The 27,949-nt window shown below is 38.1% G+C and overlaps 1 protein-coding gene across 8 annotated transcripts in view; it reads right to left on the bottom strand.

Moving 5' to 3' along the window:
* Positions 1 to 2,367: 2,367 nt before the first annotated feature.
* Positions 2,368 to 27,949, bottom strand: part of KCNC2 (potassium voltage-gated channel subfamily C member 2) — a 95,873-nt gene continuing 70,291 nt past the window's right edge. The window contains exons 2-4 of one of the 8 annotated variants that reach the window (XM_056481955.1): positions 11,829 to 12,759; positions 9,293 to 9,460; positions 2,368 to 3,497 (exon numbers count right to left, since the gene is read on the bottom strand). In XM_056481955.1, coding sequence (XP_056337930.1) covers positions 3,388 to 3,497; positions 9,293 to 9,460; positions 11,829 to 12,759 — 1,209 coding nt within the window. In that variant the 3' untranslated portion in view covers positions 2,368 to 3,387. The other 7 variants (XM_056481954.1, XM_056481957.1, XM_056481956.1 and 4 more) reach the window with 7 other exon arrangements.

Raw genomic sequence — 27,949 nt, 5'->3', positions numbered from 1 at the left:
ACAGCTCAGTATTTCTCTCAAGCCAACTCTTGACTTCTAAAACCCACCATTTTAAAAATAACTTTTCCCTCTGGAAATTGTATAAATAAAATTTATCTCCAAGCAGAAGATAATGTATTATAAAAATATTAATAATTCTGATAAATTTGACCTGATAGAAACTTTTATACCTTTTTGCAATTTCTTCTCACTCAGTGAGAAGGCTCTATTCAAAGGCTGTATTATGGAATTGTTCAAGCCATTACTTGTAATACAGCATATTAATAAATTAATTTTCTCTTCCTAATAGCAGTTTTCCATTCCAATTTCCTTTATCTGACTTCTGCATGACTTTTTCAAATGATAAAATGCTCTCTTTCATATAGTTAATTCATTCATGACTTTTAAAATTCATATTTCACGTAAATATGCTGGCAAGTTTGCTCATGTTAGATTGATCCCTTCCCCCTATAGTTTTCAGCTATCCATCTGAACAGATTCCTTAAATTTCCTTCTCTTTTAGCAGCTTTAATTTAATCCAGACCTTTTGTAGGAGAACTTTTATGAACAGCAATTTTTTTCACACATGAGAAAGCCCCCTGATCATACAGGATTATATTAATTATCATTAGCTGCAATTGCTTCTTAGCAATTCTGGCACTAGTTTGCAGTACATACCAATAAAACCTCGTAATGCAATGTCTCAAAAATTGCTGGAACAACATTTTCTCAGTGCTGAACAAGGCCTCATAAGAACAATAACTGCCTTCAAAGCCCAAACATCCCATAATCTGCTCATCTCCACAATATGTCACAGCTTTTGATGTCCACACAAACCCTGCTGTTGTATTAGCTCATCTTTCAAAACGATGCTCATTTTTGACATCTTGACTTCACAATTTTAAAAGGTGAATGAGTAACAGCTTCCCCTAAATTGTCTTAGCAGATGCATTGCTTGTAAATTCATGGCTTGTTTTCTAGATTTGACTTCTAACCCTTAAGTAATACTTACACAAAGATTAAATAAGTTTTTAGACTCTTAAATCAAGATGGCCATAAGCACCCTTTGGTGGGTATTTGATCCCCAGAATACCCACACAGCATCTTCCTTGCACCAAAACTCCTTTCTCCTGGTGCAATTTTTCTTCTGATCATTGCATCTACTCTCCTTTAAAAGATGGCAAAAAAATGGAAGTGAATGAGATTGTGCAGCCCAATCTTTACATGCTACCTGAGACACAGGAATTGCAGTACTCTGAAGAGTTAGGTTTAGGTTCAAGGCCTTCCTCAGCCTGAGAAAGTTAAACCTTGGTGTCCCACCTCTCAGAAAAATAGCCTTTCACCCCTTCCTGGGCAGAGAAACAGGTAAGGACCATGAGGGGGCTGGTGGTTGTCACCCTTTTCCTCTTAGAATAGTCAGAGTTGGGTTGTAGTTTCAAAACACATGGACAGTTAGCAGACTCACCATCAGCTTGTCCTCCAGGTGTGTTTTACAAGAAAGCATTTCAACATGGGCTTGGTTCTCTAGCAGATAAACAATACTGCAGGACACAGGATATTCTGGACTCAAAGCCCTGTGTCAGTGGAGATCCATCCAGGCTCCTTACCACCCAGAGACAGCAGAAGATGTCAGACACCATCTGGCCATCAGTGTTTTCTACAATCTTGACCAACAAAATGCACCCCCTTGTCTGCATCCTGTCTGGAGATCGTCACTGTCCCATGTAGCACTGAGGAAAACCAGACACCTCTCTCTAGGGGCTTGGGGCAGACATCACCTGAGCAACTGGAGCTGCTGTGGGCCTTGTTCTGGCTGACCTCTACACCTTCTTCCTTTGGGTACTGCTCACAATCACAGTACAGGCAACTTTTAACTCTGGGCAAACAGCACCGAGCTTTCCTGACATACCACTGTAATACATTTTCTAAAACTGAACACCTGTTTTGTGATCCTGTTTTCTGGAACCTTTCTTACATTACAGCATATATGCCAAAATACTGCAATACAGCCTCTCAGATAATTTGTAAAGCTGTACTAGCTACCTTGCTGCTCTCAGACAATCTACCTATGTATTTGTGGATTTCTGGTCGCCACAAATAAAGTATATTCAAAGTTTTAACTAACCATTTATCACCTCCTTTTTAGTTTGACTTCACATTAGGATGCAACAAAACTCCCATCAGGTTTCAGACATCCAGCCTGACCAAAACTTCCACAGGAGGCATAGGGTCATTAACAAGCTGACAAATTTGCAATTGTTGCAGAAGCCAGCTCATGCTAGCTTTTGGATTAGCTCCTCCTGCATTCCAGGTTTGAGAACTGGGAAGGACAGTGGCAGGCAGGGGACCGAGGCAGCTAAAGAAAGCTCATGAGCCAGTTCAGAAGGTATGTTCCAAGTTCCTCCCCAGGTCTTTTGCCTTTTATTCTCCAATTCAGGTATTACATTTCCACTGGTTTCCACCAGGATTGTGCATGCACCTTGACATGTTCACAGAAGTTCCACGATACAGAGTTTCACAACTGGGACAGGTCCCTACAATCAGGACACCAGGGTGACAAAACAGATTCTGGAGAATTTCCCACTGAATAGGATGGAGAGAACATAATTATCACATCGTAGCACTACAATGTCTCATAAACATAGAATAGACTAGATCCATTTACCACAAAAATCACAGAAAATAACTTATCAAAGAATATATATTTTATGTAAAATATACATTTGTAGAATATAATTTTAATACAATTTTTATACTTATTGATGTTGGGTTTGCAAGACTTTGAATTTAAAAAAAAACAAAACAAACCCACAAAATATTCTTGCTGCCAGAATTTTATTTCTGATAATACTTATAGTTTGAGGTAACAATGAAAGAAGACTGTGTGCTGTGAACAAAGTCAGTGATGTTTGTCTGCAGTCACATTTTTGTTATCAAAGTGAAAAGTAAACTTAGGACTTGGCATGTACACTAGAATTCATAACAATTTAGGTCATGGCAAACTGAGAAAGCGAGGATTTAGGCAAACCTACTCTGTTAAAATTTGTGACTTTTGCAATATATGCCATTAGTATGACAGAAGTCAAGACAGATGTAGTTTACATCACTATCATTATTAAGCGTGTCTTTGTATGATCCACAGCACAGCTCACTGCAGGAACCAGGAATAATAAACACAGGGGTGTGGGTCTTTGCATGGAGCCTTAGCAACGATGACATGAACTCAGCTTCCCTTGATATAGATAAAAACTGATATTCCATGCACACACGTTTTATTTACACTGACTCATGGGCAGTGACTAGTCACCCCTTCCTCTGGCAGCAGTAATTAGGAGCAGTCTGTCATCTTCAACAAGCTCTGCTTGGCACGCAAAGTCTCAGTGACCTCCTCAAGGTGTGAGTCGCTTATCAGGGTCCATTCAGCAGCAGCAGTCTCTTTCCAGTACAGTCCTTGGTATGGCTAAATTCCATTGTCCCTTTTTCAGCAGTCAAAAATCCATGATAAATTCTGTACAACACTGTAGTTAATATAACAGCAGCACCAGATAGTATATTAATTCATTTGCTAAAAGCTGTTTGCAATTATCTCTCTATTGACAGTATTTTACCAAAAGTAAATCAATGTACATCTCTAAATATCAGAAATGTATACTTTGATAAATACATTATTGTACAAGAATTCTGACATGCAGGTCATGCTATTGGGCTTGGCTATATACAGAACATGTTACACGGTCAACAATAAATTTAATTTCTTTTCCTAACAAAAAAGTAAAACATGACAGTCAGGTATTATTCAACAATTTCAAGGATCACTTAAGATTTTAGTCATTATGGTCTTCCCCATGTAGTTCTAAAGCTCTACAGTTTAAGGGTAATTTTTCCTCACCAGCCCAGAACCTCAAATTTGCCATTGCATTTGTCCTGTTGCATAAACAGAGGTTAATATTGAATGAAAAAGCCACTAGAGGAGACACAGTTTCAAAATTGTTATGAATGCTGGTTGCTAGGAGGAAGATTGATGCAATAGGCAACTGGTCAGTGCTGAAAAGCTGCTCAAAAAATCTTAGGAGTGCACACGAGTTAGTCTAGATGATACTAACTGCACTTGAAAAATATGTATATTTCTATCTATACACAGATGTATAGTCCATATGAAAAAAAAAAAAAAAAAAAAGAAAAAAGGAGAAAAAGTGTTCTTAGTTCAACTTAAAAGAGGGGGGCATTTTAACAGTATCTCTGTGCTTTATGGAGACAGATGGAGAATACAAGGAGACAGGTTGCAAAACAGACAGACAAACAACATATAGGACAAAGCACCTCAAAAAACATTGAAGAAATTTTTGAAGCCTGTGAGCCAGAGGTATAAGGCTGGTCAAAACCCGACTTGGGAACTACTACCCTCTTACAATGGTAAAAAAATAATAAAAAAAAAGCCCCCAAAAGTTGTTTCAATTTGACTTGGTACTCAGCTTCTGAAAATGTTGAAGAACCCTGGAGTAGAGAAAATACTACAGTACCAAGCAGCACTTGCTAGCTTAAAATTGCAAGTCTGGATGGCGTTTACCTTTCTTGCATGTTTTGTGCCTTCCCCAAGCCATTAAGAAAGAGATCTGGCTTCTGCTTGCGTGTAACCAGTAATGACAACCTCTTTGCAGTTATCTGTGTGCAAACAACCGGAGACATTCAGAACTCTGATACAGCAATCCAGTACCAAAATAAGTTAATCACAAAATAAAGTCGTTTATAAACAAGTAGATAGTTTAAAAAAAAAAATAAATGAAAAGGTTAAACAAAGAAAAACAATCCCACATGCAGACCAGTTTATCAGTGCTTTCATTTCAGCAGGATGGTAACAAAGTGAGAACACACATCCAGAGCCCTCTGTGGTCTCCACGATCGGCAACACTGCTGTCAGGTGATGGAGACAGGATGGTCCATGCAAATGAGCAGACCCTTCAGAGCAGACATCTTCAGAATGGATTAGAGTCACAACAAATGGAGGTTCAATGGAGTGACTGATAATTACTTGGAAGCACATTATTTTAAGTAAATCTCCCTGAAAATATGCTTATTTATTGAATATACTGGACAACAGCATCCACTAACTGTCCTTTTATTGCCACAGGAAAGTAGGACAATACAGTAGATAAAAGGAGAAATGCTACCTCAAGTAATCTTTAAAAGCCAAGACAAAAATCTTCAGCTACCCAGGTGGCTTCTCTTACTACTGACAGTTGTATCATGCAGGAGTCAGACAGCATTAGTGGAGCCTACGCTTAATGCTACATTTATTTCCAGTAAGTGGCGAACAGTGTTTGATTTAATACTATGTAGCCGATTGACGCCATCTGGGTTACAAGATGGAAGGGATGGGAGACCGAGAGCGCCTTAGAGGACAAGGTGAGCTGTAGGGTGATGTTACTGGAGACAGCCGCAGAGCATTGCCTGTCAAGCCAGCTATGTTGTTTAAGCTTCGAGATTTTTCATAGCCTTGTATGAGAAAATGCACAGACATCAGTTGGATTCAGCCAAAAAATAGACAGAGACAAACAGTACAATGTAATGTAATCCAAAGAGCTATCAGGGACTCAGAGGGAATCTGCCTGCAAAAGAACTCAGTGCTGAGACACATTACTACCAAAAGATGTTAATAAATAAAATTATTTACAAATTAATGCATCTACTTATTCCCAAAAAAAAATTAAACAGACCACCACACAAGAGGTCTGACCTGCTCTTCCACATCCCATCTTGCACTTAGTATCACCCAGTGGGCTTCAGCAGGGTTGCAGAGAGAGCAAGATAAAGGATCCCACCAGGGTGACTGAGCTATCTGGCTAAGCATAATTAAAAACCCATTAAGACAGACTATAGGAACTGATAGAATTACATCATCTCTGCTAAATTCAATTCCTAATAAAATACAATTTTTTCTTTAAAATAAACCAGAAACCAGATAGATTTTATATAATATGTGTAAATCAGTTTTGCAGAAGACTGAATGATAACATGAGAAGCTTTATCTTCAAAAAAAATTAACCCTTAGGCTTTGCTTCTAATTTTGAAGTCTAATAAGACAGCAGAGTTTGATGTAATTGTAAATGCCCTCTGAATGGCAAACTTAAAACATTGAATTTGTGCTTCTTTTCCAGATGATTTGAACAAAATCAATGTTATTAATCCATATAAGCAAGTAGAAAATAATTAATCACTAAATGAGGCAAACACATAATGCTTCACAATTTGAAGGGAACATTGCACTTGCAGACATTTCTGTTCACATAGCTCTAGCTACCTACTTTTTGCTACTGTGGATTTTTTTCACTTTATAGAGGTTATGCTGTAAAACTGAAAAAACCATTGCTAGTCACTGCATCACTATCTTAATATTCAACTATTTTCAGCAGCTGCTGAGTAACCCCATTTGTCAAGAAAAGGATCTGCTCATTGGCCTGAAGATATCAGCAAGGAAATACTACAAAGATTAAGACAGGCAGGACCTTGTTTGTGAAGTACCTGGGCATATGCTTCAGTGCAAGCATGAGAAGTCTCACTGATTTCAGTGGCACTACTTATTTCCTCAAAGACAAGTATGCATTGAAGCATTTGTCAGATTAAGATGTTCAGGTCTAAATTGCTTCAGGGAAATAATGAGACTTTTTCCCACAGAAACTTTAAAATAATAACAACAATAAAGCTAAACCATGTGGAATGTCAGCAAACTTTTTTTTTTCTTTGATTGAAGTGGTTATTGGCTCAAATTCCAGATCTCTAGGTAACAGACATTTAAAAGCATCTTTGGGAAAAATCATACCTTAGGCTCTCCCCTTACAACAATTAGCATATTTCTTACCTCCTGAGACCTGTATGCTGTAAAACTATATTTAAAGCAAATATATAACCTCATGTCTGCTAAAACATTGTGCAATGTTCTCTCCAGATGGCAAGGGCAGGCTGGACTGTGATACTACACAGAATTCTGATAACATTTCTAAAACCACCTCCAGTTTCTGAGTTTCTATCAGTATTTACACAGACTAGAAAGAATAATGTTGGAAAAGGGAATTAAAAGAAGCACAATGCTAGTGTATATATTTAAACTCTCTGTAAATATAAAGCTTATTAAAAAATCAAAATAATCAGGTAGCTTTTTTACATAGAAACTAGGAAAGTAATTTTTAAGATTATTTTCCTGCTACTCTTCTAGTTATAAAAGGAAAGAACTGATAGAGGAAGATGGTAAAGATTATAAATAAAGTAGAAACTCCTAAAAAATGAAAACCAGATACACAAGATGAATAGTGAGTGATGCATGATCCAAAATTAGCACTTTTTAGGTATTTTAGTGGATCAGCTCTGAATCAGAATCATCTTGGAGATGGAGATGCAAAAAAAAAAAAAAAAGCTCAGAATAAACAACAATTGAACACAACCAAGGAACAAACCAAACAGGAAGAATATACCAAAAGAAAGAAAGAAAGGGAAAAAAATAAAATGTAAAAGTAGTAGACTTGATGTGTGAATGGCATTCAAGCATTCAAACCCATTTGTATATTACTTGAAGGTATTTTCTGGTTATGGGCTAACTTTCCTACTCTGTGTGAAAAAGCCAGTGGCTAAAACATTTCAGCCTCAACTAAGATTATCATCAGAGCCAGACAAAGAGCACATTTCTCATCAAAAAACTGTCCATTCTGAAATCAAGCTCCAGTTTTCTAGTAAAAACTACAAAACCAGTTTATTTTAAATCTAGATTTACAAATTCAAATGATCCAGGATAAAATAAGTTATATAAATATGCTTTAGTAGCTGATGGGTAATTTCTTTTATTATTTATTATTATCTAGTCATGGCTGATGTCATAACTTGCTGAGTGAACTCAAAAACCTGATCATGCAAGATACCATGGCAGTCTACCTTGATTCTTACCATTAGAGAGATTTTAAATAATCCTAGCTGTTGAGAAGACAGTGAAATATATGCTCAGTGGAAAATGTAGTAAATGTGTGCAAAAACATGCTTGCAGTGATTTTTCATTCAAACTAAACATTATCTATAGGAGTACATAAATTGCCTGAGCACAGAGAGTCATACTCTTTGCAAATACCATACACATGGAACTGGCTGCATATCTGCCTTAAAGAGGTTTAACCTACTGAGCTCATGCTTTGAAGTGTAAAAAGAGCATTTGCAGAACAACTCAAGTGAATTCCTTCAGATATATGGCTGGCTGGGACAGCTGTGTTTGCTATAGATCAAGCAATTAAAATTAAAAACTAAAACTAAAACTAAAAATTAAAACTAAAATTAAAATTAAAATTAAAAGCCAGAAAAATCTCAGGTAATAATGTTTGTCCAGTGCCACATGGCTACTTAAGATGGACTATGAGGTGAAAAACTACACTTCAGCACCCAGGAATGAAAAATCTATCAGAATGATACAATGTCAGAAAAATATAATTTGCCAAGAAGAAAAACCAGTTCCTATCTAAGGAAATGGGAAGACTACCACTGACCTGCTGATCTTAGGACTATGTCCTGAAGTTTGGTTTGCAGCCGCAGCCAGATGTGGCTGCAGGGGTAGAAACAATCACTCATGTGGGAGATACAAGTACAAAACAGCTTTGCAAACTCCACCTGGGCAGTCCTTACTGACCAGCAAGGAATCAGATTTGAAGAGACTAAATGCTTAGAAAGGGATTTTTAACACCTTACAAGGTGAAGCACTGCTTTACTACATAGATGAATTATGGCTGGGGTAGACAGTCATCTTTTAGTATCAGTGGTGTATTGCCAAGGAAAAATAAAATATTTTGGCATTATAAGGTCAAAATTTTATTTGAAAGAAATCTAAATAGTATCTTAGGATAAGCTTTTTTGTGTTCAGAACAAAAATGTTGCTTACTTCTGACATGTTAACCTTTTCAAGTGTATTCAGCTGTAAATTTTATTAAGTTATTAAGAGCAGACTGCAGTTATAACATGATTAATTTATCTTTTAGAATGACAAGTTATATTGAGTGATGAGTGGTTGAATGAGCAATGTCTGAATTGCAGGCTTTTCCATTAGCGATTACAGACACATGAAGGCACAAGTGAAATGAGGGTCCAACATCAAGCACATTTTTTGAAGACTAAAGGGGATGAGTGTTTCTAAAAGGAAAAGAATGACTGGGAGTAAAGAAAAAAAGATAGATTGTGAGTACAGTCTTTCCTCTTAGAGCACTGTGCACATCATTTCACTCTAAGATTGTTTTTCACAAGCACATTGCTGAGTAACCTTTTATGATCTAATGAAAGAAGTCCATACCTTTCCTGATCCCTCCATCAGTAGCACACGTGTAATCACCTGTTGTCAGTAGGAAACATGTTCCCCCTCTTCTGTTTTTGTCTCTTGTACTAGAACGTCTGATGGGAGGGAGCCTTTCACCAGGTGAGAGTGGCTGCTCACTTCCTGCACTGTCTTCACCTGATAACACTGGTTAAAGCACCATGCCCATTTACAGACAATAATGAATGAGGAAATGAGACATCACAAAGAGCTTACGCTGAATGCCAGATATTCCCATCACTCAAAAAGTAGATATAAAGTAAATCATTAGAAGAAAACAAGATTGCAATTCATCATCAATCAGTACAAAATGGCAAAAGATATAAGCTTTTTTTCAAGAACAAATGATCTTTTGAATTCCCTGTTCTTCCTCTAAAATTTATTAAAATTTGATCAAATTAACATGAACTAAGAAATAATCAAACCAAGGCTCAGTTAGTCACTTACTCTGGACTGTAACTTGTTAGAGAATACAGTTAGCCTTGGATATTTCAAACACTTATTTACTATTTTGGCAATCATTTTTGCTAAACAAGGTTAGGCATTTTTGTCTAGAATATATTGTTTAATGTTTTAAAGACAAGCCCTCACCCAGAGGGCTGTATTTTCAACATTTGGCACTATACACTATTTAATAACACACTTAGCTTTCATTTCCATATTTATTACACTTGCACTGCTTGTCATCATAAGTACCCAACATTAAAGGCTGTTTTGGTCTCTGTACTTTATTTTGTCAAACAGCAGAACTTGTACCTCTCCTGATTTGTCACTCTCAAAGGACTCTATTTTAAAATTATCTACAGTTTCAAATTCAGGCCACACTTCGAGAAAAAAAATCTCTTCTCAGTACAGCACATAACTTCAGCTTTACCTTTGCATTTAAACCTGAGCATGTTTTTTTCCTGAACTGGGAATGCAAAGGGCAGAATTCAGCCTTGAAGTTTTGCACATAATTCATAGTGACTCTAATAACATTCTCTTCCAGAAATAAAGCCACAGTGCATGATGTGAGCGGTGGCACTGCTGAAAAGAAAGATAGCACTTTAAAATGGCTCCTTCTTGCATGTCTGCTTTCTCTCTAACTTCAAGGATTATAACCTCTTGTAAATAAAGCTGTAGACACAAAAAAAAAGGTGTCTCTTAGTAAGAGACATAGTGATCACACTGAGCCTTTGGTAGGACCTGATAGCATGAAAAAGCTGTTATCATTAACACTTTAAAGATGTTATCTCAAAATGAGTATCAGTCTAAGCACTGAAAAACTAGCTATATTTTAACATCAGTCTGAGACTTTTCAAGCATTTCCATCCTAAATATATTTAGGATGTTCAAAAAACTGTTAACTTTGTGAACAGTAACTCGGAGACTGAAACCGAGCTTCTTTGAATAAAAATGTTAATCAGTAACAGAGCAAGAGACCCAAGAAGGATATTGTTCAGAGTCTGACTCTCCAGACTCTTCTTTCTAAAAACTGTATTTCAGTTACTGAATTACACCAGTTCTGAGTGGTTTTGCTCTTATTACTCTTTAGCAGCTTTACAGCTGGAGTCTCTTGACTGGTATATGAGCTTTTAAAACAGATTGTGTTCCGCTTAGGAATAAATACTTTTAAGAAACAAATAAAAAAATCTTGCTGCTAAACTATTTAATTATACTGAGAAGTAAAATTTACTCTTTAATTGCAACAGATTTGGGGTATGGAGCAGTGGCTTGGAGGAACTGAGGCTGTCATCTGATATGCAATTTCACTGAGTAAAGCACCAAATACTCCTTGTTCATCATTTGGAACTCTAACAAATAAGGTAATAGAAATCACAAAAATCAACTGCAATAGCGATGATGGTGCTAAGGGCTGTCATTTTCTTTTTTCTTGACAAGATTTACATCAGCTATGCTAGTATAATTTAATGAATAGTAAATATCATGCAATGTCTCATCTAACACAGATGAAGGAGATTCTTTTAGCCAGGGAAGCAGAATGCCAAATGGAAAGAAAACAAGAAAGAAAATTTCTTCCTATTTCCTTTGAGTGCTGGGCTTTGGATGTAAAGCACCTGCTCCTTTTAAATGACTGCTTCTTTGTAGGATCTTGCTTAACAGGCCACGATGTGGCACAGGCAAAGCTGACACAAGAGACAGACACTGAGGCAAAACACCATGGAGTCCAACAGGGTGGGACACGGTGGCTGCTCAAATAGTCACAGTCATGCAGAAAAACAAGAAACATCCATACAACGCAACAAACAACAGGCAAAAGAAAAGGTTGATATCATCAGCAGGAAAGCATTCTCAACAGAGCAAGCAAAACTGTATAGACCAGCTACATAGAGGTTTGGGAACATCACTATACCTATTTTGTCCTCTATGAGACTGACACACGCAAATGTTGGAGGGGAGAAGGGTGGGAGCTACATCTTCTCCTGGCAGAAAGACTGGCTGCTTTCTGACCCCTACCAAACATACTGGTCTATAAAGTGTTTTCAGAGGACATGCATTTCCAGTGGGGTCCTACCTGATGATCTGTTGTGCTCCATCAGCTGGTTGTCCTTGCCCAGGCAGATGTCACCCTGTGTGCTATTGCAGGCCATGTTCAAGTCTGTCTTGCAGAAGGTGGGTGAGCTGGCTTGAGGAGCAGGAGGGATGTGCTTCTTTCGCTTCCTTGGCAGTTTCTGCTTTGCCATGGCCAGGGAGTAGTACATCCCAAAATTGTTAACTATCACAGGCACGGGCATGGCTATGGTGAGCACTCCAGCCAGAGCACACAGGGCCCCCACCAGCATGCCAGACCAAGTCCGTGGATACATATCCCCATAGCCCAGGGTGGTCATGGTGACCACGGCCCACCAGAAGCCGATAGGGATGTTTTTGAACTGCGTGTGCTCGCTCGCTGACGGGTCATTGGGCTGGGCTCCCACCCGCTCTGCGTAGTAGATCATGGTGGCAAATATCAGCACACCGAGCGCCAGGAATATTATCAGCAGCAGAAACTCATTGGTGCTGGCTCGCAGAGTGTGGCCCAGCACCCTGAGGCCCACGAAGTGCCGGGTGAGCTTGAAAATCCGGAGGATCCTGACGAACCTTACCACCCTGAGGAAACCAAGCACGTCCTTAGCAGCTTTGGAGGAGAGCCCACTCAGGCCCACTTCTAGGTAAAAGGGCAGGATGGCCACAAAGTCAATGATATTCAAGAGGTTTTTGATGAATTCAAGTTTGTTGGGAGAAAAAATGACACGTACTAAAAATTCAAATGTAAACCATACCACGCAGACCCCTTCCACGTATGTCAGTGCAGGATCTGTCTCAATCTCATACTGGAACACAGCTTCTGTCCCGTTGATGACCTGCTCAGTCTTGTTTATAATAGTGTTGAAAGCCTCGTGTGTTTCCAGGCAGAAAGTTGTGATTGAAACTAAGATGAAGAATAAAGAGGCAAAAGCGATGAACTGAAACACAAAGAGATAAAAGAGATGTCAGAACCACATAGCTCTTCACATCAATCAAATGATGTCTGCATTTATAGTAAAACTTTTACTCATTCCTCCCCAAATGGCTGGCAAATTCACATGCATACAAATTTCCATCTAGGCTAGAGGAGAGCAGCAGACAGCTCTCACACACAGGTCAGGAGTCCACGAGCAGGAAAAAGTCTTGGCAATGGATGTCACGACAAAATGCAACTCATTAGGAAAGTGGCAACAAAATCTTGAATCTCTGCTAAATTGTCTCAACTTGATTCAGTTGTCAAAGCTCCTTGCAAGCAGCTCAAAGATGTCCAGCACTCACGTAGTGGAAAATGAGGGCTGACCCTAACAGTCTTGAGATTATGGTTCAGAATTCACACCTGTCTTGAAAAATGCCTCAGAGGGATCTAGGAGTAGATCCAAACTCTGGGTTTCCTTTAGATTTTCAACAATTTGCAAATACAGGATGTTTACTGATAGAAACTGCCTTCTATGTTACAGATAGAGTTGGTTGCACAACCTATTATGTTTGGAGTCATCCATCCCTGATTCTTTTGGGCAGCACTAAAAGTAAACCTTGCAGAACCTCACACACTGTGGTGGCAGAGCTTTGCCACAGTCTTAGGATCCACAGTCCTGCTAACCAGGTTAAAAATTCTGGGCAATCCAAACAAAAAGGGAAATACAAATTCAGTTCTAATAGAGGCACACGAGTTGATAAAATACAGGTAAATAACCTGGAAACAGCCATCACAGAAGATTGTTTAGGGCTTAAAAAGCATATACTGCCTGACCTTCCAGTCATCACAGTCAAGCATTGAATAACAGAGAACATCCAGGACAAGATCTCAAAAATTAACACTGAGCCAAACAGCTAGAGCAGGAGATAGATGTTCTTACACTGAGGAATATACACCAAATGAAAAGGTGTTTTGAGGTCAGCTGTTCCTTTGCTACAATGGTTAAATGCTTTTCAATGACATTACAACCACAGCAGCTTGCACTCAAACAGTGGTGAGGTACAAAAATAACAATATTTTTATTATTTTGAATTTGCATCTTAATAAACATTTTATAGCCAATATTATCCTGGGGAAAAAAAAAGCCTTCTGGAGACATGAAGCCGATTTTTGAAAGAAGATTTTTGAAAGCATTAGGGGCCTAAGGAGGCAAAAAGATGCCCAAACAGTTAAAAAATATCTAGTATCTAGTTACCACACTGAAATCTTGAATGTCATTGAAAAAATTCTAGTTGCAAGGCAGACAAAATAACAGCCATAAGCAGGAATGCCTCTGCTCTGCCACTTTAACCCAGGATACAGCATTGTGGCAAAACTGACTTTGTGTACTTTGGATATCAGTGACTGGATTTAGTATTTCAGATTTGGTGTTATGTGCTGCAGGAACTCATTTGGGCTCCTACAGTACTGAATGCTTGTATTTTCCAACACAGAACACTGGTTAGACAACAAAATATTGTCTTTACAACCTGTTGAGAGAATTCCTTTTATTCTGGAAACAAGGTTAAATTTGTAGTGCAGGTCTGGCAAATTTATTACATTCAGATTCATGACATGAATCTATGAAAAATCCCATATAAGTACCTATATCAGATCTTTGCAGGTTATTTATGGCTTCCTTTTCCTCAATCAAGGAAAAAAAAAAAAGTTATTACAACATGCCCTATTGCAAACACTCTAAATCTGCTGCCTTTCAAAAAGTACTGACTCAGAGACTGAACTGAACACTTATCATCCAGTCTGGACTTCCAGCCACAAGCTAAGCAAACGATCTTACACTGTCTGATTTTTACTGAATAGGCTTTTCTGCCTTTGCCTTAACTACAAAATTGCTGCATGTTCATAGCTCACAGCACCTGACACCAACACACACAAAAGAGCCTCAATCTTCTGTGAGACAACAAGAGTCAGCAAATACAACCAGAATTATGTCACTTAAGTGAATTAATCTCAGCAGATCTTTGCAAAACTTCTCCACAAGAGGATAGAGAATTTATCAGACTCTAAGCCACTGGTGGCCTAAGAATGACCCTTGGGTGTCTCCTAGAGCATCCTCCAGAATCCTTCTATGCAGCCAAGGATGGAAAAAGCAAATCTTTGGAGGCTGAGCCACTGAAGCTAAGTCAGCACTGTAGTTTGTAATCTGGGAGGAAACTTTTGACACATAAAATATTGGGCAACCTCTTCAACAGCAACACTGGTGATTTCAGACAACTGTGAATTTTTGTCTGAAAATAAAATAAAACTACATTCAGCCTGACCAAAATTGGTAAAATTTGCCAACAACTAAATAATTTACCAACAACTCAGACATAATAAGGATTAACTGTGCATTGAACAGTGCATTGAACATAAAAGTATGTAAATAATTACCACAGTTTTCTAGAGTGCATTTCAGAGTCCATTCACATTCAGAACCATTCTAAAAAAATGCCAAATACCAAGAGAGTAACTACAGGTGGAACTGGCTGACAAGCTATTTATTACTGTTTTGTTCAACACTGACACTGCACTGACATTGCACTTGGCAAGGCAGATTGAAAGTTTTAGCTGTGCACCTACATTCAGTATTTTATTATCCCCAGAGGCAAAAGACATTGTCATGTCCAAAATCTGTCCTAAAGACAGTCATCTTCCAGAGGTCAGAACAGAGACAAGAAATCTGGTGACAGATTTCTTGGTCAATAGACCAAGTCTGCAATAAAGTATTCACAGAAACATGAAACAGTAAGATGTACATATTTTGCCATGCATATGCATGCCATCACTGATTTTGGGTAAAAACACACATTCCTTTTATCTCTCATTGCATTTAAACTGCCAGCTCCTTGGATCAGGACAGAGCTTGCACAGCACCTAGAAAAAGCTGCATACACAAGAGACCTACAATGCTATTTCAATAATCAGAGGATTCAGAGAACATGCAAGAAGAAAATGCAAAGACCAATGAAAGCAGGAACATTTTATCAGTCCAACAGAAAATGCTCAGGGATTAATGCTCACATTAACAAAGATGCTTCCTCAGTATTATGTTACACAATGCCAAGCAATGTGTTGAAAAGTCTCTAGCAGGTTTTTCATATACATCTGTAATGACAGAAACTAAGTGGAGTCATGTGCTATCCCCATTCTATGCTTTCCTTCTCCTTCATCCTAATTCCAGCTTTCTAAAGTAATTAGACTCTAAAAATACATCAATTTTTGTCATGTGGGCAAGCACCACATTTCAGAAAAAGACAGTACAGATTTGAACTCACAGATTCTCTGGTGGATGTGACCAAGCAAATTCTATTTCTCAGTCCTGCAATAGCTCCTCAGTCCACAATAACTAGGGTAGCACACAGAATTTTTGTTTCCTTTTTTCTTTTATGAAGTACAAAAACCTAGAAGGAGTTAGCCTGATCATTATTTCAGAAAGGTTACAGCAAGAGATAATTATCTGTTTGAATCATTAGCAACCTTTCACTGTGAAAAGTTCTGAAAACTTTGGTTTTGACTAGTTGCAAGACAAGTTCAGCCTTGGTATAGAGGAAAACAGCTCATTCACCCCCTTTTTTAAACCAAAGATTGCAGCTCTAAAATGTTTTTTGAGAGTCTTCAAAAAAAGCTGAAGAAAAATTTTCAAATAATATCCAAGTAATCATGATCTTTTTCTCATTTCTTAAAAAGGGCTTGTTTTTTTTTAAGTAATTGCTTCTTGTTTGCTTCAAATGATGTGATAAAATTAACTTTCTTATTTAGGTTTTCTTTTTTCCTCCTGAAAGGAGCATTTTTCTAAGTGACAGAATGGTTGTAGACACACTCTGGGGCCACCATTTTTGGAACTGAAATTAACACAAACTGAATTAACAAAAAGTTCAGTCTGTTTTTGCCAGAAGAGAGCAGTTTAAGTTACAAAAATATTCAGTATGCAATACATAGCACGTAGAGCATTCTCCATTAAGCACTTAAAGCTCTCAGTAGGCTGCTGATTCCCTCTGCTCACAGTCTGAAGGCAGGGTGCACCCAATTTTGTTCCTGTTTGTCAGCATCACATGTTCAGACAGCAGAGACTCCATCCCCCAGCTTGTCTAGTTGTCAGGATCACCAGCCAAGCTCTGCTGCTAAGTTCTACTCATGTTCACATTAAGTGGATTATTCATCTAGAACTTGATTTTCAATGAAACACATTAATGTAGAGTGTGAGGTGCCTGCAGATGACTTGTTGGAAGTAGAAAACTTCATGATTCGTATTTTTGAATTCAGTGTCTCATGGGGGACTGAGTAGCCCAGAGCTTGAAGAATTTTCAAAACTGACAATCAATTCTAGAACACCAAACTGAGCAGTCTTTGGATTAGCAGAACTTTGATGAGTCCAAAGTCTTGTTTTATATTGCACATAGCTCTTTAAGTGCCTTGAAAAATTAAGGTCACTAAAAACTGTGGCTGCAAATGACCTGACAACAGTGTTATCTCACAGGCCATGTCTGGATTTCACAGCAGGACAAGGCACAAGGTCAGAGGATGCTGTGCCTCACACCTGACCCACACACATGTTCCCTTTCCAAGCAAACCCAGACATGGGACAGGCTGCTGTCCTGAGATGGAGGCAGGGACTTCCTGAGCCATTCTAAGGCTCAACAGCTCAGACAGAGCCTGAACAAAGCAACAGGGGAGCTAGAAACTGACCCTCACACTCAGGTGTATTATACACATTCATAAAATCAGATTGATCCTACTCCATATTTAAAGTAATTTTTTTCTGTCCATCCCACACCCTTAAATAGGTTATTTCTACACAATTATTTCATTTTCCAAGATAGATCATAGTCAGTGAAGAGGTTATAGTCACAGCCATCCTTCTTGCTTCATATTTAAGTTTTGAATAAAATCTCTCACCATATTTCAGTGTTTTCCCATAAAAAGGTTGTATCTTGTCTGGATACAACTTGTTCTGGAGTTGGATTTCAACACCTCCTCTTTCAACTATTACACTATGTAATGTATATTTCCTAATGTGAGCATTTAATAGCAGCTTTTAAGATTCACTTAGTCTGAGTTACATTCCAGGACACTGAAGGTTTGCCCTTGACACACTTAACAACGGAAAAACAAAATGACTGAATATTTAATAAGCCCTTGAAAATACAATACTTAATATTCTCTAATGCAGCTACAGAATTCCTTTTAAATAAAAAAGATTAAAATGTTGTTTTAAATAAATTTCTTCACAGGCACATTAGGAGATTTAATACATGTGTGTTGCTAGAACTTAAAACAATTTTTAAAAATCAATATTCCTCCCCATCACACTCATAGACTAAAAATACAACTACAGAGCATCCAAGAAAAGAGACTGTGATTTTTTTTTTTCTAAAGAAACTAACGTTGATGGCTTGCTCACTATTGTAACCAAAATCCTGCTTTCATTACAAAAGGTAAGAGTTTACTGAAGAACTGAATTTTTTCTGACCAAAACAAGAGGAGTTTCCACTCATTAGTTCTTTGCTTTCCCAGATCATTCATGTTAACCAGAACCCTCAAAACAGAGTAACTTCTGTAGGATAATAGAATACTTAAAAGGAAAGCAGTATTTTTTTTTTAATACCATGCTCATTTTGATAAATAAAAAAAATCCACACTTTGGATATTTAAAAATTATTCCCAGTGAGGTCTGCCCACATCTGTTAGTTTAAGCCTCGTCTTTTCATATATAATGAGAATTATTTGAAAACAAAAAAAACTGATTCAGTTTCTTCCTCTTACTAATCCTTGACCACAAAAAGTAAGCTGATCTATGCATTACATGCACCCACTTCTCACTGACTGCAAGAATTTAGTCATATATATGCATTACAAAATTGTATTTTACAAGTTTTTTTCACTTGTATTTTAAGACTCATCGATCTATTTCTAAGGCTAAAACAGTTAAGAGTGGTAATACCAAAATTATTATACTCCCATCATAAACATTATAAGCTGATATTGATTTTTTTTTTCCTCTCTCTCTCAAGGTTCAGGAAAGAAAAGTATTTTTTTCCGGTAATACTTCCATAAATTTTTCCTGTAATATTCTCCAGAAGGCTTTTTTATTCTTCCAGGAATTCAAATTGTTAGTTTCTGAAATCCCCCTTGTTCTGTAGGGGGATTGAATGAGACCCGGTCAAACAGGGAACAAAGCCAAAATTACATACTGTTTCTAATCAGTCCAAACTAACTTGCAATGCTGATTTTTTAATCTAGTTTTATAGCTGCTTAGTCAGATAAAACTAAAGTCTCAAAAAAAATCCCATAAAAATCCAATACATTTGAGGGATTTGAGCATTCAATGAGAATACGACTCAGCTGTGAACGTTACTTATGCAGAAAAAGAAACTGCATTTGTAAAGTACATGGCATGCTTCACTCAAAGTAGCAACTAACCTCAGCAATGAAATCACAGAATGAGATACCACTTCCAGCTTTAAAGAGAGTTCTTTTTGTTTAGATTTGACAGATTGTCCTCGTTTCTGATTTCAACATGATAGATTTTTTTTCTCTCTGTTTAGTTCCATCTGGCGATCAGGAAATTGTTAAAATCATAATGTGATTTCAGAATGAGCTCTTGTGATGAACTTACCTCTCTATATAGTTTAATGTTCTGTGTGGTAGAACTTGAACATTAATGTGTTTTACATAAACCCAAATACCCCACCAAACATCCCATCAGTCTCCTCACAACTCTATTCTCAAAGCTGCTATTCTTCCTTAGATGTAAGTTGCCTTTGGAAAATTATCATTTCACGAAAAAGGAAAAAGAAGGCAAAGTCACAAGTTTTATGGTGTGATGCATTTTCAGTGCACTGTATCTGGATATATTTAGTAAGAAAACAAATACCATCAGAAGCTACTAACCAAAGTATAAACTCAAAGCAAACATACTGTCAATTTACTTCACCACTCATAAATCATAATCTCTTACATTATTTCTCTCCAAAGATTAATAAATTGATACAGACATAGCATTTTAAATAAACCATCAAAGGACAAACAAAAACATGATACATGAAGTATCAGGCACTTAGACCAATTTTATGTCTCTAAAAATCTGTAAGTCATCCTCCTTCTGGGGAATAATGTGTCAGCATTAAAGTGGGTTTTTTAATGTCTACATGAAGATTTAACAGCCCAACCAATCCGAATTGGGAAACTGGCCACTATAATTTCTCAAGTGACAATCAGAACAGTTCTTGCCAATAATTTTGTTTTCATCCTACAAAAGATAGGTCTACTCTTTTCAAATCACCAGTACAGTTCTACCTCCTGCTAACAATATTTGGCATTCAAGTTAGCAATTAAACTGCTGCTGTTACAATTCTACACATAGTCATAGCTGAATGAAAAAAATGTGTATGTCAATACACTTTTATTGATATACTGTCTAAGAACAGCCTACAGCTAATGTCCAATGTGTAGATTTATAGTGCTGGAGTATTTACAGCTGAGAGTAGCTACTATCCATATGCAGCAGTGAGAACGCAAATGTTCTCTTGTTTGTTCATTATTTTCTCATTTGTTATAGTTTAAAAAAACTGTTGTCTTTCATTACCAGCTGGGCACAAATAAAAAGGTTAATAATGCATTTTTTCATATTCAGAAATCCAGGCACAAAATTAAGTCACTCTAACTAAGCTGTTAGGTAAATCAGCAGTCTAACATGAGTTTGACCCAGATGCATGTCTTAGTCACATCTACATTTTAAAGCGGATTATAAAGAAAACCAGAGTTACAAATCATCCTGCATTTTAATTGCATTTCATTGATATATATCTTCCTGAAGAATTCAAAACTGATTTACAAAGCTACCCTGATTTAGACATATGCTCTCCTACTCAGCATGGAAAACTTTTTCCTCTGCCAAGTAACAGGAAAGAAGACTTGAGAATGAATTTCAGTGGCAGGACCACACCTCATGCAGCGGGATTCCTGGGAACAGGACTGATTCTGCAGCCAGGACATTCCCTTGTACTCCATCCCTCCCTGCCTACATCCAAGAAGATTACTAATTTCCTAAATGACCAGTGTGGTTTCCCACTAGGCACATCAAAACCCTCTGACTTTGTTGCCCCATGGAGCAGCTCAGTAAAACACACCATGCCAACACACAACATACATCCCCTGCATGCTATTATTGCCTCTGCAGACTCAGCAGAAGCCCTTGAACAGCAATCACACTGCCTTCAGAAGCTTCTGTTTCCATTCACTGGAATTTATGAAGCTTGCTGCACTTGTGATTTTTCTGAGCTGTGACTATTGCAGCAATGCTTTTGGTTTAACAGCTAGCTGTGGACTTTATTTTAACTAGACTTGGCATTTATATTCTAGCAATCATTTTTTAAAAAAAGGCATCAGCAAGGTTCACTTTGCCCTTGTCTTACTAAGAAAGGTCTGCATGGCAATGTGGCTTGATAAGCAAACCACTGCCACTCATTCATTAAACATTGCCATAAATCAAACAGGCAAAATATTTATAGCAGCTGCAAAAACGCAATGGATGTTCTTCCCAGAGTCAAAGCAAAGGTGAGAAAAAGAGGAATTCACAGCTTGTATTCTGGCCTGATCTAAGACACTCAGAGGTTTCTCATTACTCAAAGAGCATATTCCAAAATGAAGCTTAACTTGTCTGAAGGGAAGAAGAATGCAGATTTTGAAGTGTGCATTTCAGCCAATCCCAAATTTACATAATGTGTCAAATTAGCCTCTCTGTTTGCTTTGTTGCCCTTCTCTAGACTACCTGCTGTTCACATCATTACAGGAAAGATTAGGCTCTGGGACCTGGCAACTTGAAATACTACACAGGCAGTATCTTTCTTTCTGCACTTGATTTATCATGAGAAGTTCTCATTTGGCTCAATGGGTCAAAACTGGAAAAAAAATCTTCAGTATAATACCATTTATTATTAATAGGCTTTTACAACTATGCAGACAAATGGAGAAAAGAGAGACATTCTTAATATAAATTAATGAAAATTCTATTATAATGTAGTTTGCCTAGCACATAAATCTCACAGCTATTAAAATTACAGAAACATTTTCATCTGCATCATCTCCATCTCACTTAAGCACTCAGGCTCATTTATGTCTATGTTTCCCCTCACTGAAAACAAGTATGATGGCCTAATTTAAAATTACACTTGGATGAATTTAGAAGAGATTTTGAGACTTGGCATCCATTAAGATTTGTCATAGAGCTCATCTCAGCTTTCATCAGAGAAGCCTTTTAACCAACTCATATATCCTCTTTCTGTTATCCCAAAGCTAATCCAAACATTCTGGAGTTAGTTACTAGTTTTCCAGGCCTGTGTCTTTCCTGTAAAACATAATAAGACTTCTACTGCAATTTCTGAAATGAAAACTACCAAACTACCTTTAAAAATTGAAGGGATGGAGCCATCTTCAAGCTACTCAAAAGTGTATACTAAGTCCTTAAGGTCTTACTTTGACTGGAAGCTTTTCCTTCCATACACTATTTAAGTAGCACTGGGTTAATTTTTCATACCTGCACCACAGTAATAAAATAGATTTGATAGTAAATGGTACCTCTGCCTCATCATTGCAACTTAGTTATGGGAAAGCAAAACCATAAGGAATAGGATACCCAGACTGTGGCATTAGTTGCTTGGTAGGACAGTTCTAATGATGAGCTTCCAATGGAGCAGGCTTTGTGGATAATCTAGACTTAATAAAAGCAAATCATGAACACACAAACTTCAGCCTGTAGCTTCTTACAGGAAGTGTCACAGCTGCAATCCCATAGAGAAAACCTCTCTGCCATTTGCACCAGCAGGGTTGCCAACAGCAGGATGGTTTAACTGACTCGTGGCAGAGCACACAGTTCCCAAACTCAGCAGTCTCCAGCTCCCTGCTTCTGTCTTGAAAATCCTCTAGGAAGTAGAGATTTTTTTTCCACCCTCAGATGTCCAGTTTGAGCTTTTCTGCATTTCCAGCTCCAGTGTGTCCCTGCACTGGTACTTTCTCTTCCTGTCCTTCCCTCCCCTTCTCAGCCCAGCTCTGTTCTGAGGTTCACTGCTGGATCCCAGACTTTCTTCCTCTCTTCTTCTGAGCAACCTGTTCTTACCTTATCTGTATATCCATGTTCTATACCTCTAACCATTCTTTATTTTCATATGCAGCTCTTTCCAGAGCTGATGTGCCTCTGTTTTTCCAGACTCAGCCTTCTCTTCACATCCTACTTGGCTATTTGTCCCAGGCTATTTGCTCAGTTGGTTACTTTGCTCAGCTTCTTGGTCTCAGTCTCTGCATCTTTCTACCTCTCCCCACATTTCTGGACCTTCAAGCCCTTGTCCTTTGATATAAATTACAACCACCCTCCTGTTTTCCATCTCCAAAAGTAAAAGAGCTTCCTTCTGCTCCAGTGCTGATACCACTCCATGGTCTCCTGGTCCAGCCACTCACTGTCATGCATCTTTTCTCCTCATCTCACAACCTCATCAAGATTTTTCTGCCAGCCTACACTCCCTGTGCAGTTTCTGTGACTTTTATAAGGGTATCTGAAGGGCACATGTGCCTGGAAACTCATCTGGTTTTTCCAACTGAATTACTGGTCTAAGGGAAGACATTTTTTCCTGGTTTGACTTTCACATGAAGGCTTCCTCCCCCACATCAACTAGATTCCAGGAAAATGGAAGAGAGCATATATGCTGACCCTAATTTTAAAAATCTACCTTCTAATAAAATTAGAACAGCTCCTCTTCAGAGAAATATTTATATCTTTCTATAGTTAAATCACTGGACAGTCTATAAAATAGAAACAGTCTTTACCCTTTTCCTAGGCCAGACAGGACAGCATCCTTGCAACTCCTCCACAATCTCACACAACTCTCTAGAAAGTCTTAATATTAAAAAAAAATAATAAATTTTTGAGATACCTAAATCAATGCACGTTAACACTCTGGTACAGCTGAAAGAGTGATGCACTTGGAGAAGAATTTCAGGTCAGATGGGTGTTTTTCAGAGAGAGGGAAGGGTGAGACTGCTGAAACTCCCGTGCTTGATGTATGTGAGTATGTTTCAAGTTCACAACACAATCACATAGATCAAAGCTAAATTTAGAGATAGTGAATTATTCATTGCAATTGTAGTCAGCTAGGCTTATCTGGAACCAAACATATCACCTCAGACAACAGCAGTTCACAAAGACATGTTTTTTTCAGACCTATCTTTTGACTCCACAGCACAAAAAAAAAAAATTGTGTTGGTCAACAAGTTATCCAGAATCTTGTGGAAGGTTTTTTGAAAGATAGGTAAACAACTATATGTAGCTTACTTCCATTTATTAATACATTAAAATTTCATTTACTCTTGTCTCCAGGAATGCAGAAGTGATAGTTCAATTGAACTGAGAAACCAAATGTAAGAAAGAGAAAAGCCACCAGTGCAACAGTTATTAGGATATTCAGACTACTACGACACTCTTGTTCCATTCTCTGTTCAAAGAAGACACTTGAATTGAAATGATAGTTCAAGGCCCTCCTCCAGAACCTGGGAGAAGTATATGAAAAAGATCACACAAGTTTATGAGGGGGATTATATGACACTGGGCCTGTGATAAGAGAGGATTGGACTCAGAAACCCAAGAGACTCCCCCAGCCCCTTGCCCCCATGAATATTTCCAAATCCAATTTACACATTTATTTAATACATAGATTATGTGCTAAGCTATGCCATTGCAAGCATTAGCACTGACTCTGTGAATAGCACCATTTCAAATGTATTCCTATTATTTAGCTTAAACATTCAGTGCTTCATCACCAGTTTGCCCTAGGGACTGACACTAATACTGACACTCAGGGCTGGACTAATCAGCACAAGGACAAAAAACCAGTGACACTATGCATCATCCTGCTGAAGATTCCTTTATTCAAAAGCTTGTTATTGATGAGCAGAAGCTTGCTAGCAGTAGAGGGGAACTTAAGCTTTGTGCCCTCAGGAAAATCCAGGAATGAATTCCTGTGTCAGATATGTCAAGCCTCTAGGCACATGTATTTCTTCACAACCAGGTGCTGATATGAACAAGAGCATTCATCCCAATCCAGTGGGCTTCAGAAGCCTTCCCAAAAGGCCAGGGAAAGTTACTGTCTGTCTAATGCTTATGACAACTCATCCCTTTCAGAGGTATAACAGTTATTCAGAAAATAAGTATCTTTGTCCTTTTCCTTGTGATTCCAAACATCATTTATTTTTTAACTTACGTTATTAGCTTACTTATGAAAAAAATCAATACTGGAATACACACAGCAGACCCATTCCAGGATCTTTTAATTACATTATCCACACAAGAGTGTGGGAAGAAATAGGAACTTAATATAATAAAAATTTGGATGTTCTGGATGTCCAAAATTCACCTACAGTAAATTAGCCAGCAGTAAGAAGTACTCTGATTATCATAGAGTGAACATGCCATTGAGTTGGCTGGGGTAGATGTTTTTCTGAGCAACTAGGGTTTGGGGCTAGCTAAAGGCAAATAACTCTGCACTAATTATCTTTACAATGGGCTGGCATGTTTTTTTAATTTATTTTATTTATTTTTTGGGCTGGTGTCCAATGATTCTCACAGCAAACACTTGCAGCATTCAGTGGAAACTTCACATTAAGGGAATTCTCTAGAGAGCATTTCTGTGGTGAAAACAAGGCAGCAAAAGAGATCTTTGACATGTCTGGAGATCTTGCTGATGATTATGCACCAAGGGGACTGTGGGAGAAGGAACTGTCACTGCTGCCACTACCAGGCAGATTATGCTCACCAGAATCCTTTTGAGGATGCAAACTGCAAAAGGAGTGGCACGCAATGCTGCACTGAGGCACATTTTGCAGTTTCTACTTCCAGGGTAAGGTTTACATGGGATATTTACTGCTGGCACTTTCCTTTCAAGACTGGTTACATCTGCCTGCATACTTCTCTTTAAAAAAAGAGCAGGTTAGCTGTACGTGGAATTAAAAGTGCTGTCACTGATGAAATATGCATGTGACATACCAGCAGAAGTTGGTCACTGGTGGGGGTGGTTATGAGGTAAACCAAAAAAATTTGCAGGATGCCAGAGTTCTTACTAGCCTCCTAAATCCTAAACCCACTTCTTGACAATTAGGACTCTTTGTTCCTTAAGATGTCCCTTCAGAACTACAACAAAACTGCATTATAACATCAGCTGTGGGGTTTTTCTGGGGTGTTTGTTTTTGGACTGATGTTACTTGGGACAGATGATCATTAAAATAGTTTGCTAAAAGCTTATCACTTGCAGTGTTCAGGATTACTTTGATAAGCAAGAGCAGAGACACATTAATAGACTGTATGTAACAAACCAGGAAGACTGTGGGAAACAGAAGAAAACTTAAATACATCAAAGGATTTAAATTAGTTTGCAGCACATAGCAGAGAGTATCCCATTTTAGGAATAAAAGGCTGATTCTTCCTTTACTAAAGGAGATGCTATATAAATGTTATCCCAGCCAGTCAGGTATCTCCCCTGCCCTCAACAGGTGAACAGCTCAGAACAAAATCATTTAAGATTTTATGTGCAAGTATTCTATGTTTATAATCACATATGCAGTACAGGTTACTTATACATCACTGTGTTTGACCCACAGTTTTGCATCAGGATGCTCTGGTGCATGTCTCTCAGTGCAATTATGAATTTGACCCCTGGGGAGAGACAGAGGGTGACTGGTGCCAGGTGAGCAAGGTACCAAAGTTGAGAGCAGCATCACTACCCAACAAATGGAAGAATCTTGTGACAAAGGGAATTTTTAGCACTGCAATAAATACATTGATCTGATTTCAAAGCAGCAGTAGTAACTCCCATCTGTTAATCCAGGCCTCCTCTTCTCTAGAGGAAAACAATGAAAAGAGAAGTTACTTTCTAAATTAGCAAATAAAGAGAGCCATCTATACAGAATATTTTTCATCCTCCCCAGCTCAAGTACTCCAGAAAGATCCATGATCCCACTTGCACTGTGTGGGCTTGGATTTTGAATCTCATGTGCCTATAGTGCTTCCTGATCCTGACTCAATTCCATCCCACCATAGCAAGAGCAGACAGCTGTCAGGCCACAACACTATTATAGATTGCCCCAGTACCAAAAAAGGACTATTTCTAGATTCCTCATACAGAACAGAGATGAAAACCATCAAAGTTAATATAAAAATAACCTGTCTCCCACATCTATGCAGTCTGGTTGCTTCCCAGACCTTCAGGTCTCTCACTTCCCTGTCATTGAAGTAATTTCATCTAAAAATAAAAAACTCCTGAACTGTGAATGACATCCAGTTATAAGTGAGGATGTTTGGATTAAGTCATTGTGCTTTGGTTTAATTTTTTTCTCTTGGTCCTTCACCTTCATCCATGTGAAGCTGAACCCTCAATTTCTGCATCAGTACCACACAGAGTGGGCACAAGAGCAGTGCCCAGTAAGAGCTATTAGCAATTCCAGTACATTTCCAGTTTACTGTGAATGTTTGGAAGGACAGCACACTGCATGGCATGCAGGGTCTTTCACTGCCAAGTTCTTGTGCAGAGACAAAGCTTCTGTCTCAGGCAATGCAATAGATGCTCTCCAAACCTACAGACACAGCTAACTCTCTTCTAGTAATACCTTTTATCATGCTGAATGTGGACATTGATACAGTCTTAATGCATGAATAAGGCACTTAAATATTTTAAAACTTTCTGTGGCAAGTGGATCTTCCAAGAACACTGAAAACTGTCAAACTTCTGCCTCCCATAAGTCTCAATATATTTCTGGGTGGGAGGACATAAAGAAGTGTTATACAATATCTGGAAACGTTCCAGTTTGAAAATCATAATGTCTGGTCAACTCCCTTAATTCTAGCACATCACTTGCACACTGCCTCTTCTATTTCTAAAATAATGTAATCCAAGAGGTAAAAAGCTGCTGTTACTAAGACAAGAACTGCTAATGAGATTTTCATTGGGGATTTCAGTCTCCTCAGGAGGTAATTTAATTTCTTCCCTCCCCTGTCTCACGCCCAACAAAAGAGGTGTCCCACCAAAACCAAAAAAGCATCCAGGGATCCAGATGCCCATGGGGGAGATGAAAGACCATGTTAAAATCTGTAAGGAGTCAAGTCTAAGGAGCCTTGGACTGATGAGAAGCCC

This window comes from Oenanthe melanoleuca, chromosome 1A (genome assembly GCF_029582105.1).
Source record: "Oenanthe melanoleuca isolate GR-GAL-2019-014 chromosome 1A, OMel1.0, whole genome shotgun sequence".
Taxonomy (NCBI): domain Eukaryota; kingdom Metazoa; phylum Chordata; class Aves; order Passeriformes; family Muscicapidae; genus Oenanthe; species Oenanthe melanoleuca.
The sequence above is the reverse complement of the archived record's forward strand: the minus strand, read 5'-3'. Positions and strand labels throughout refer to the sequence as shown.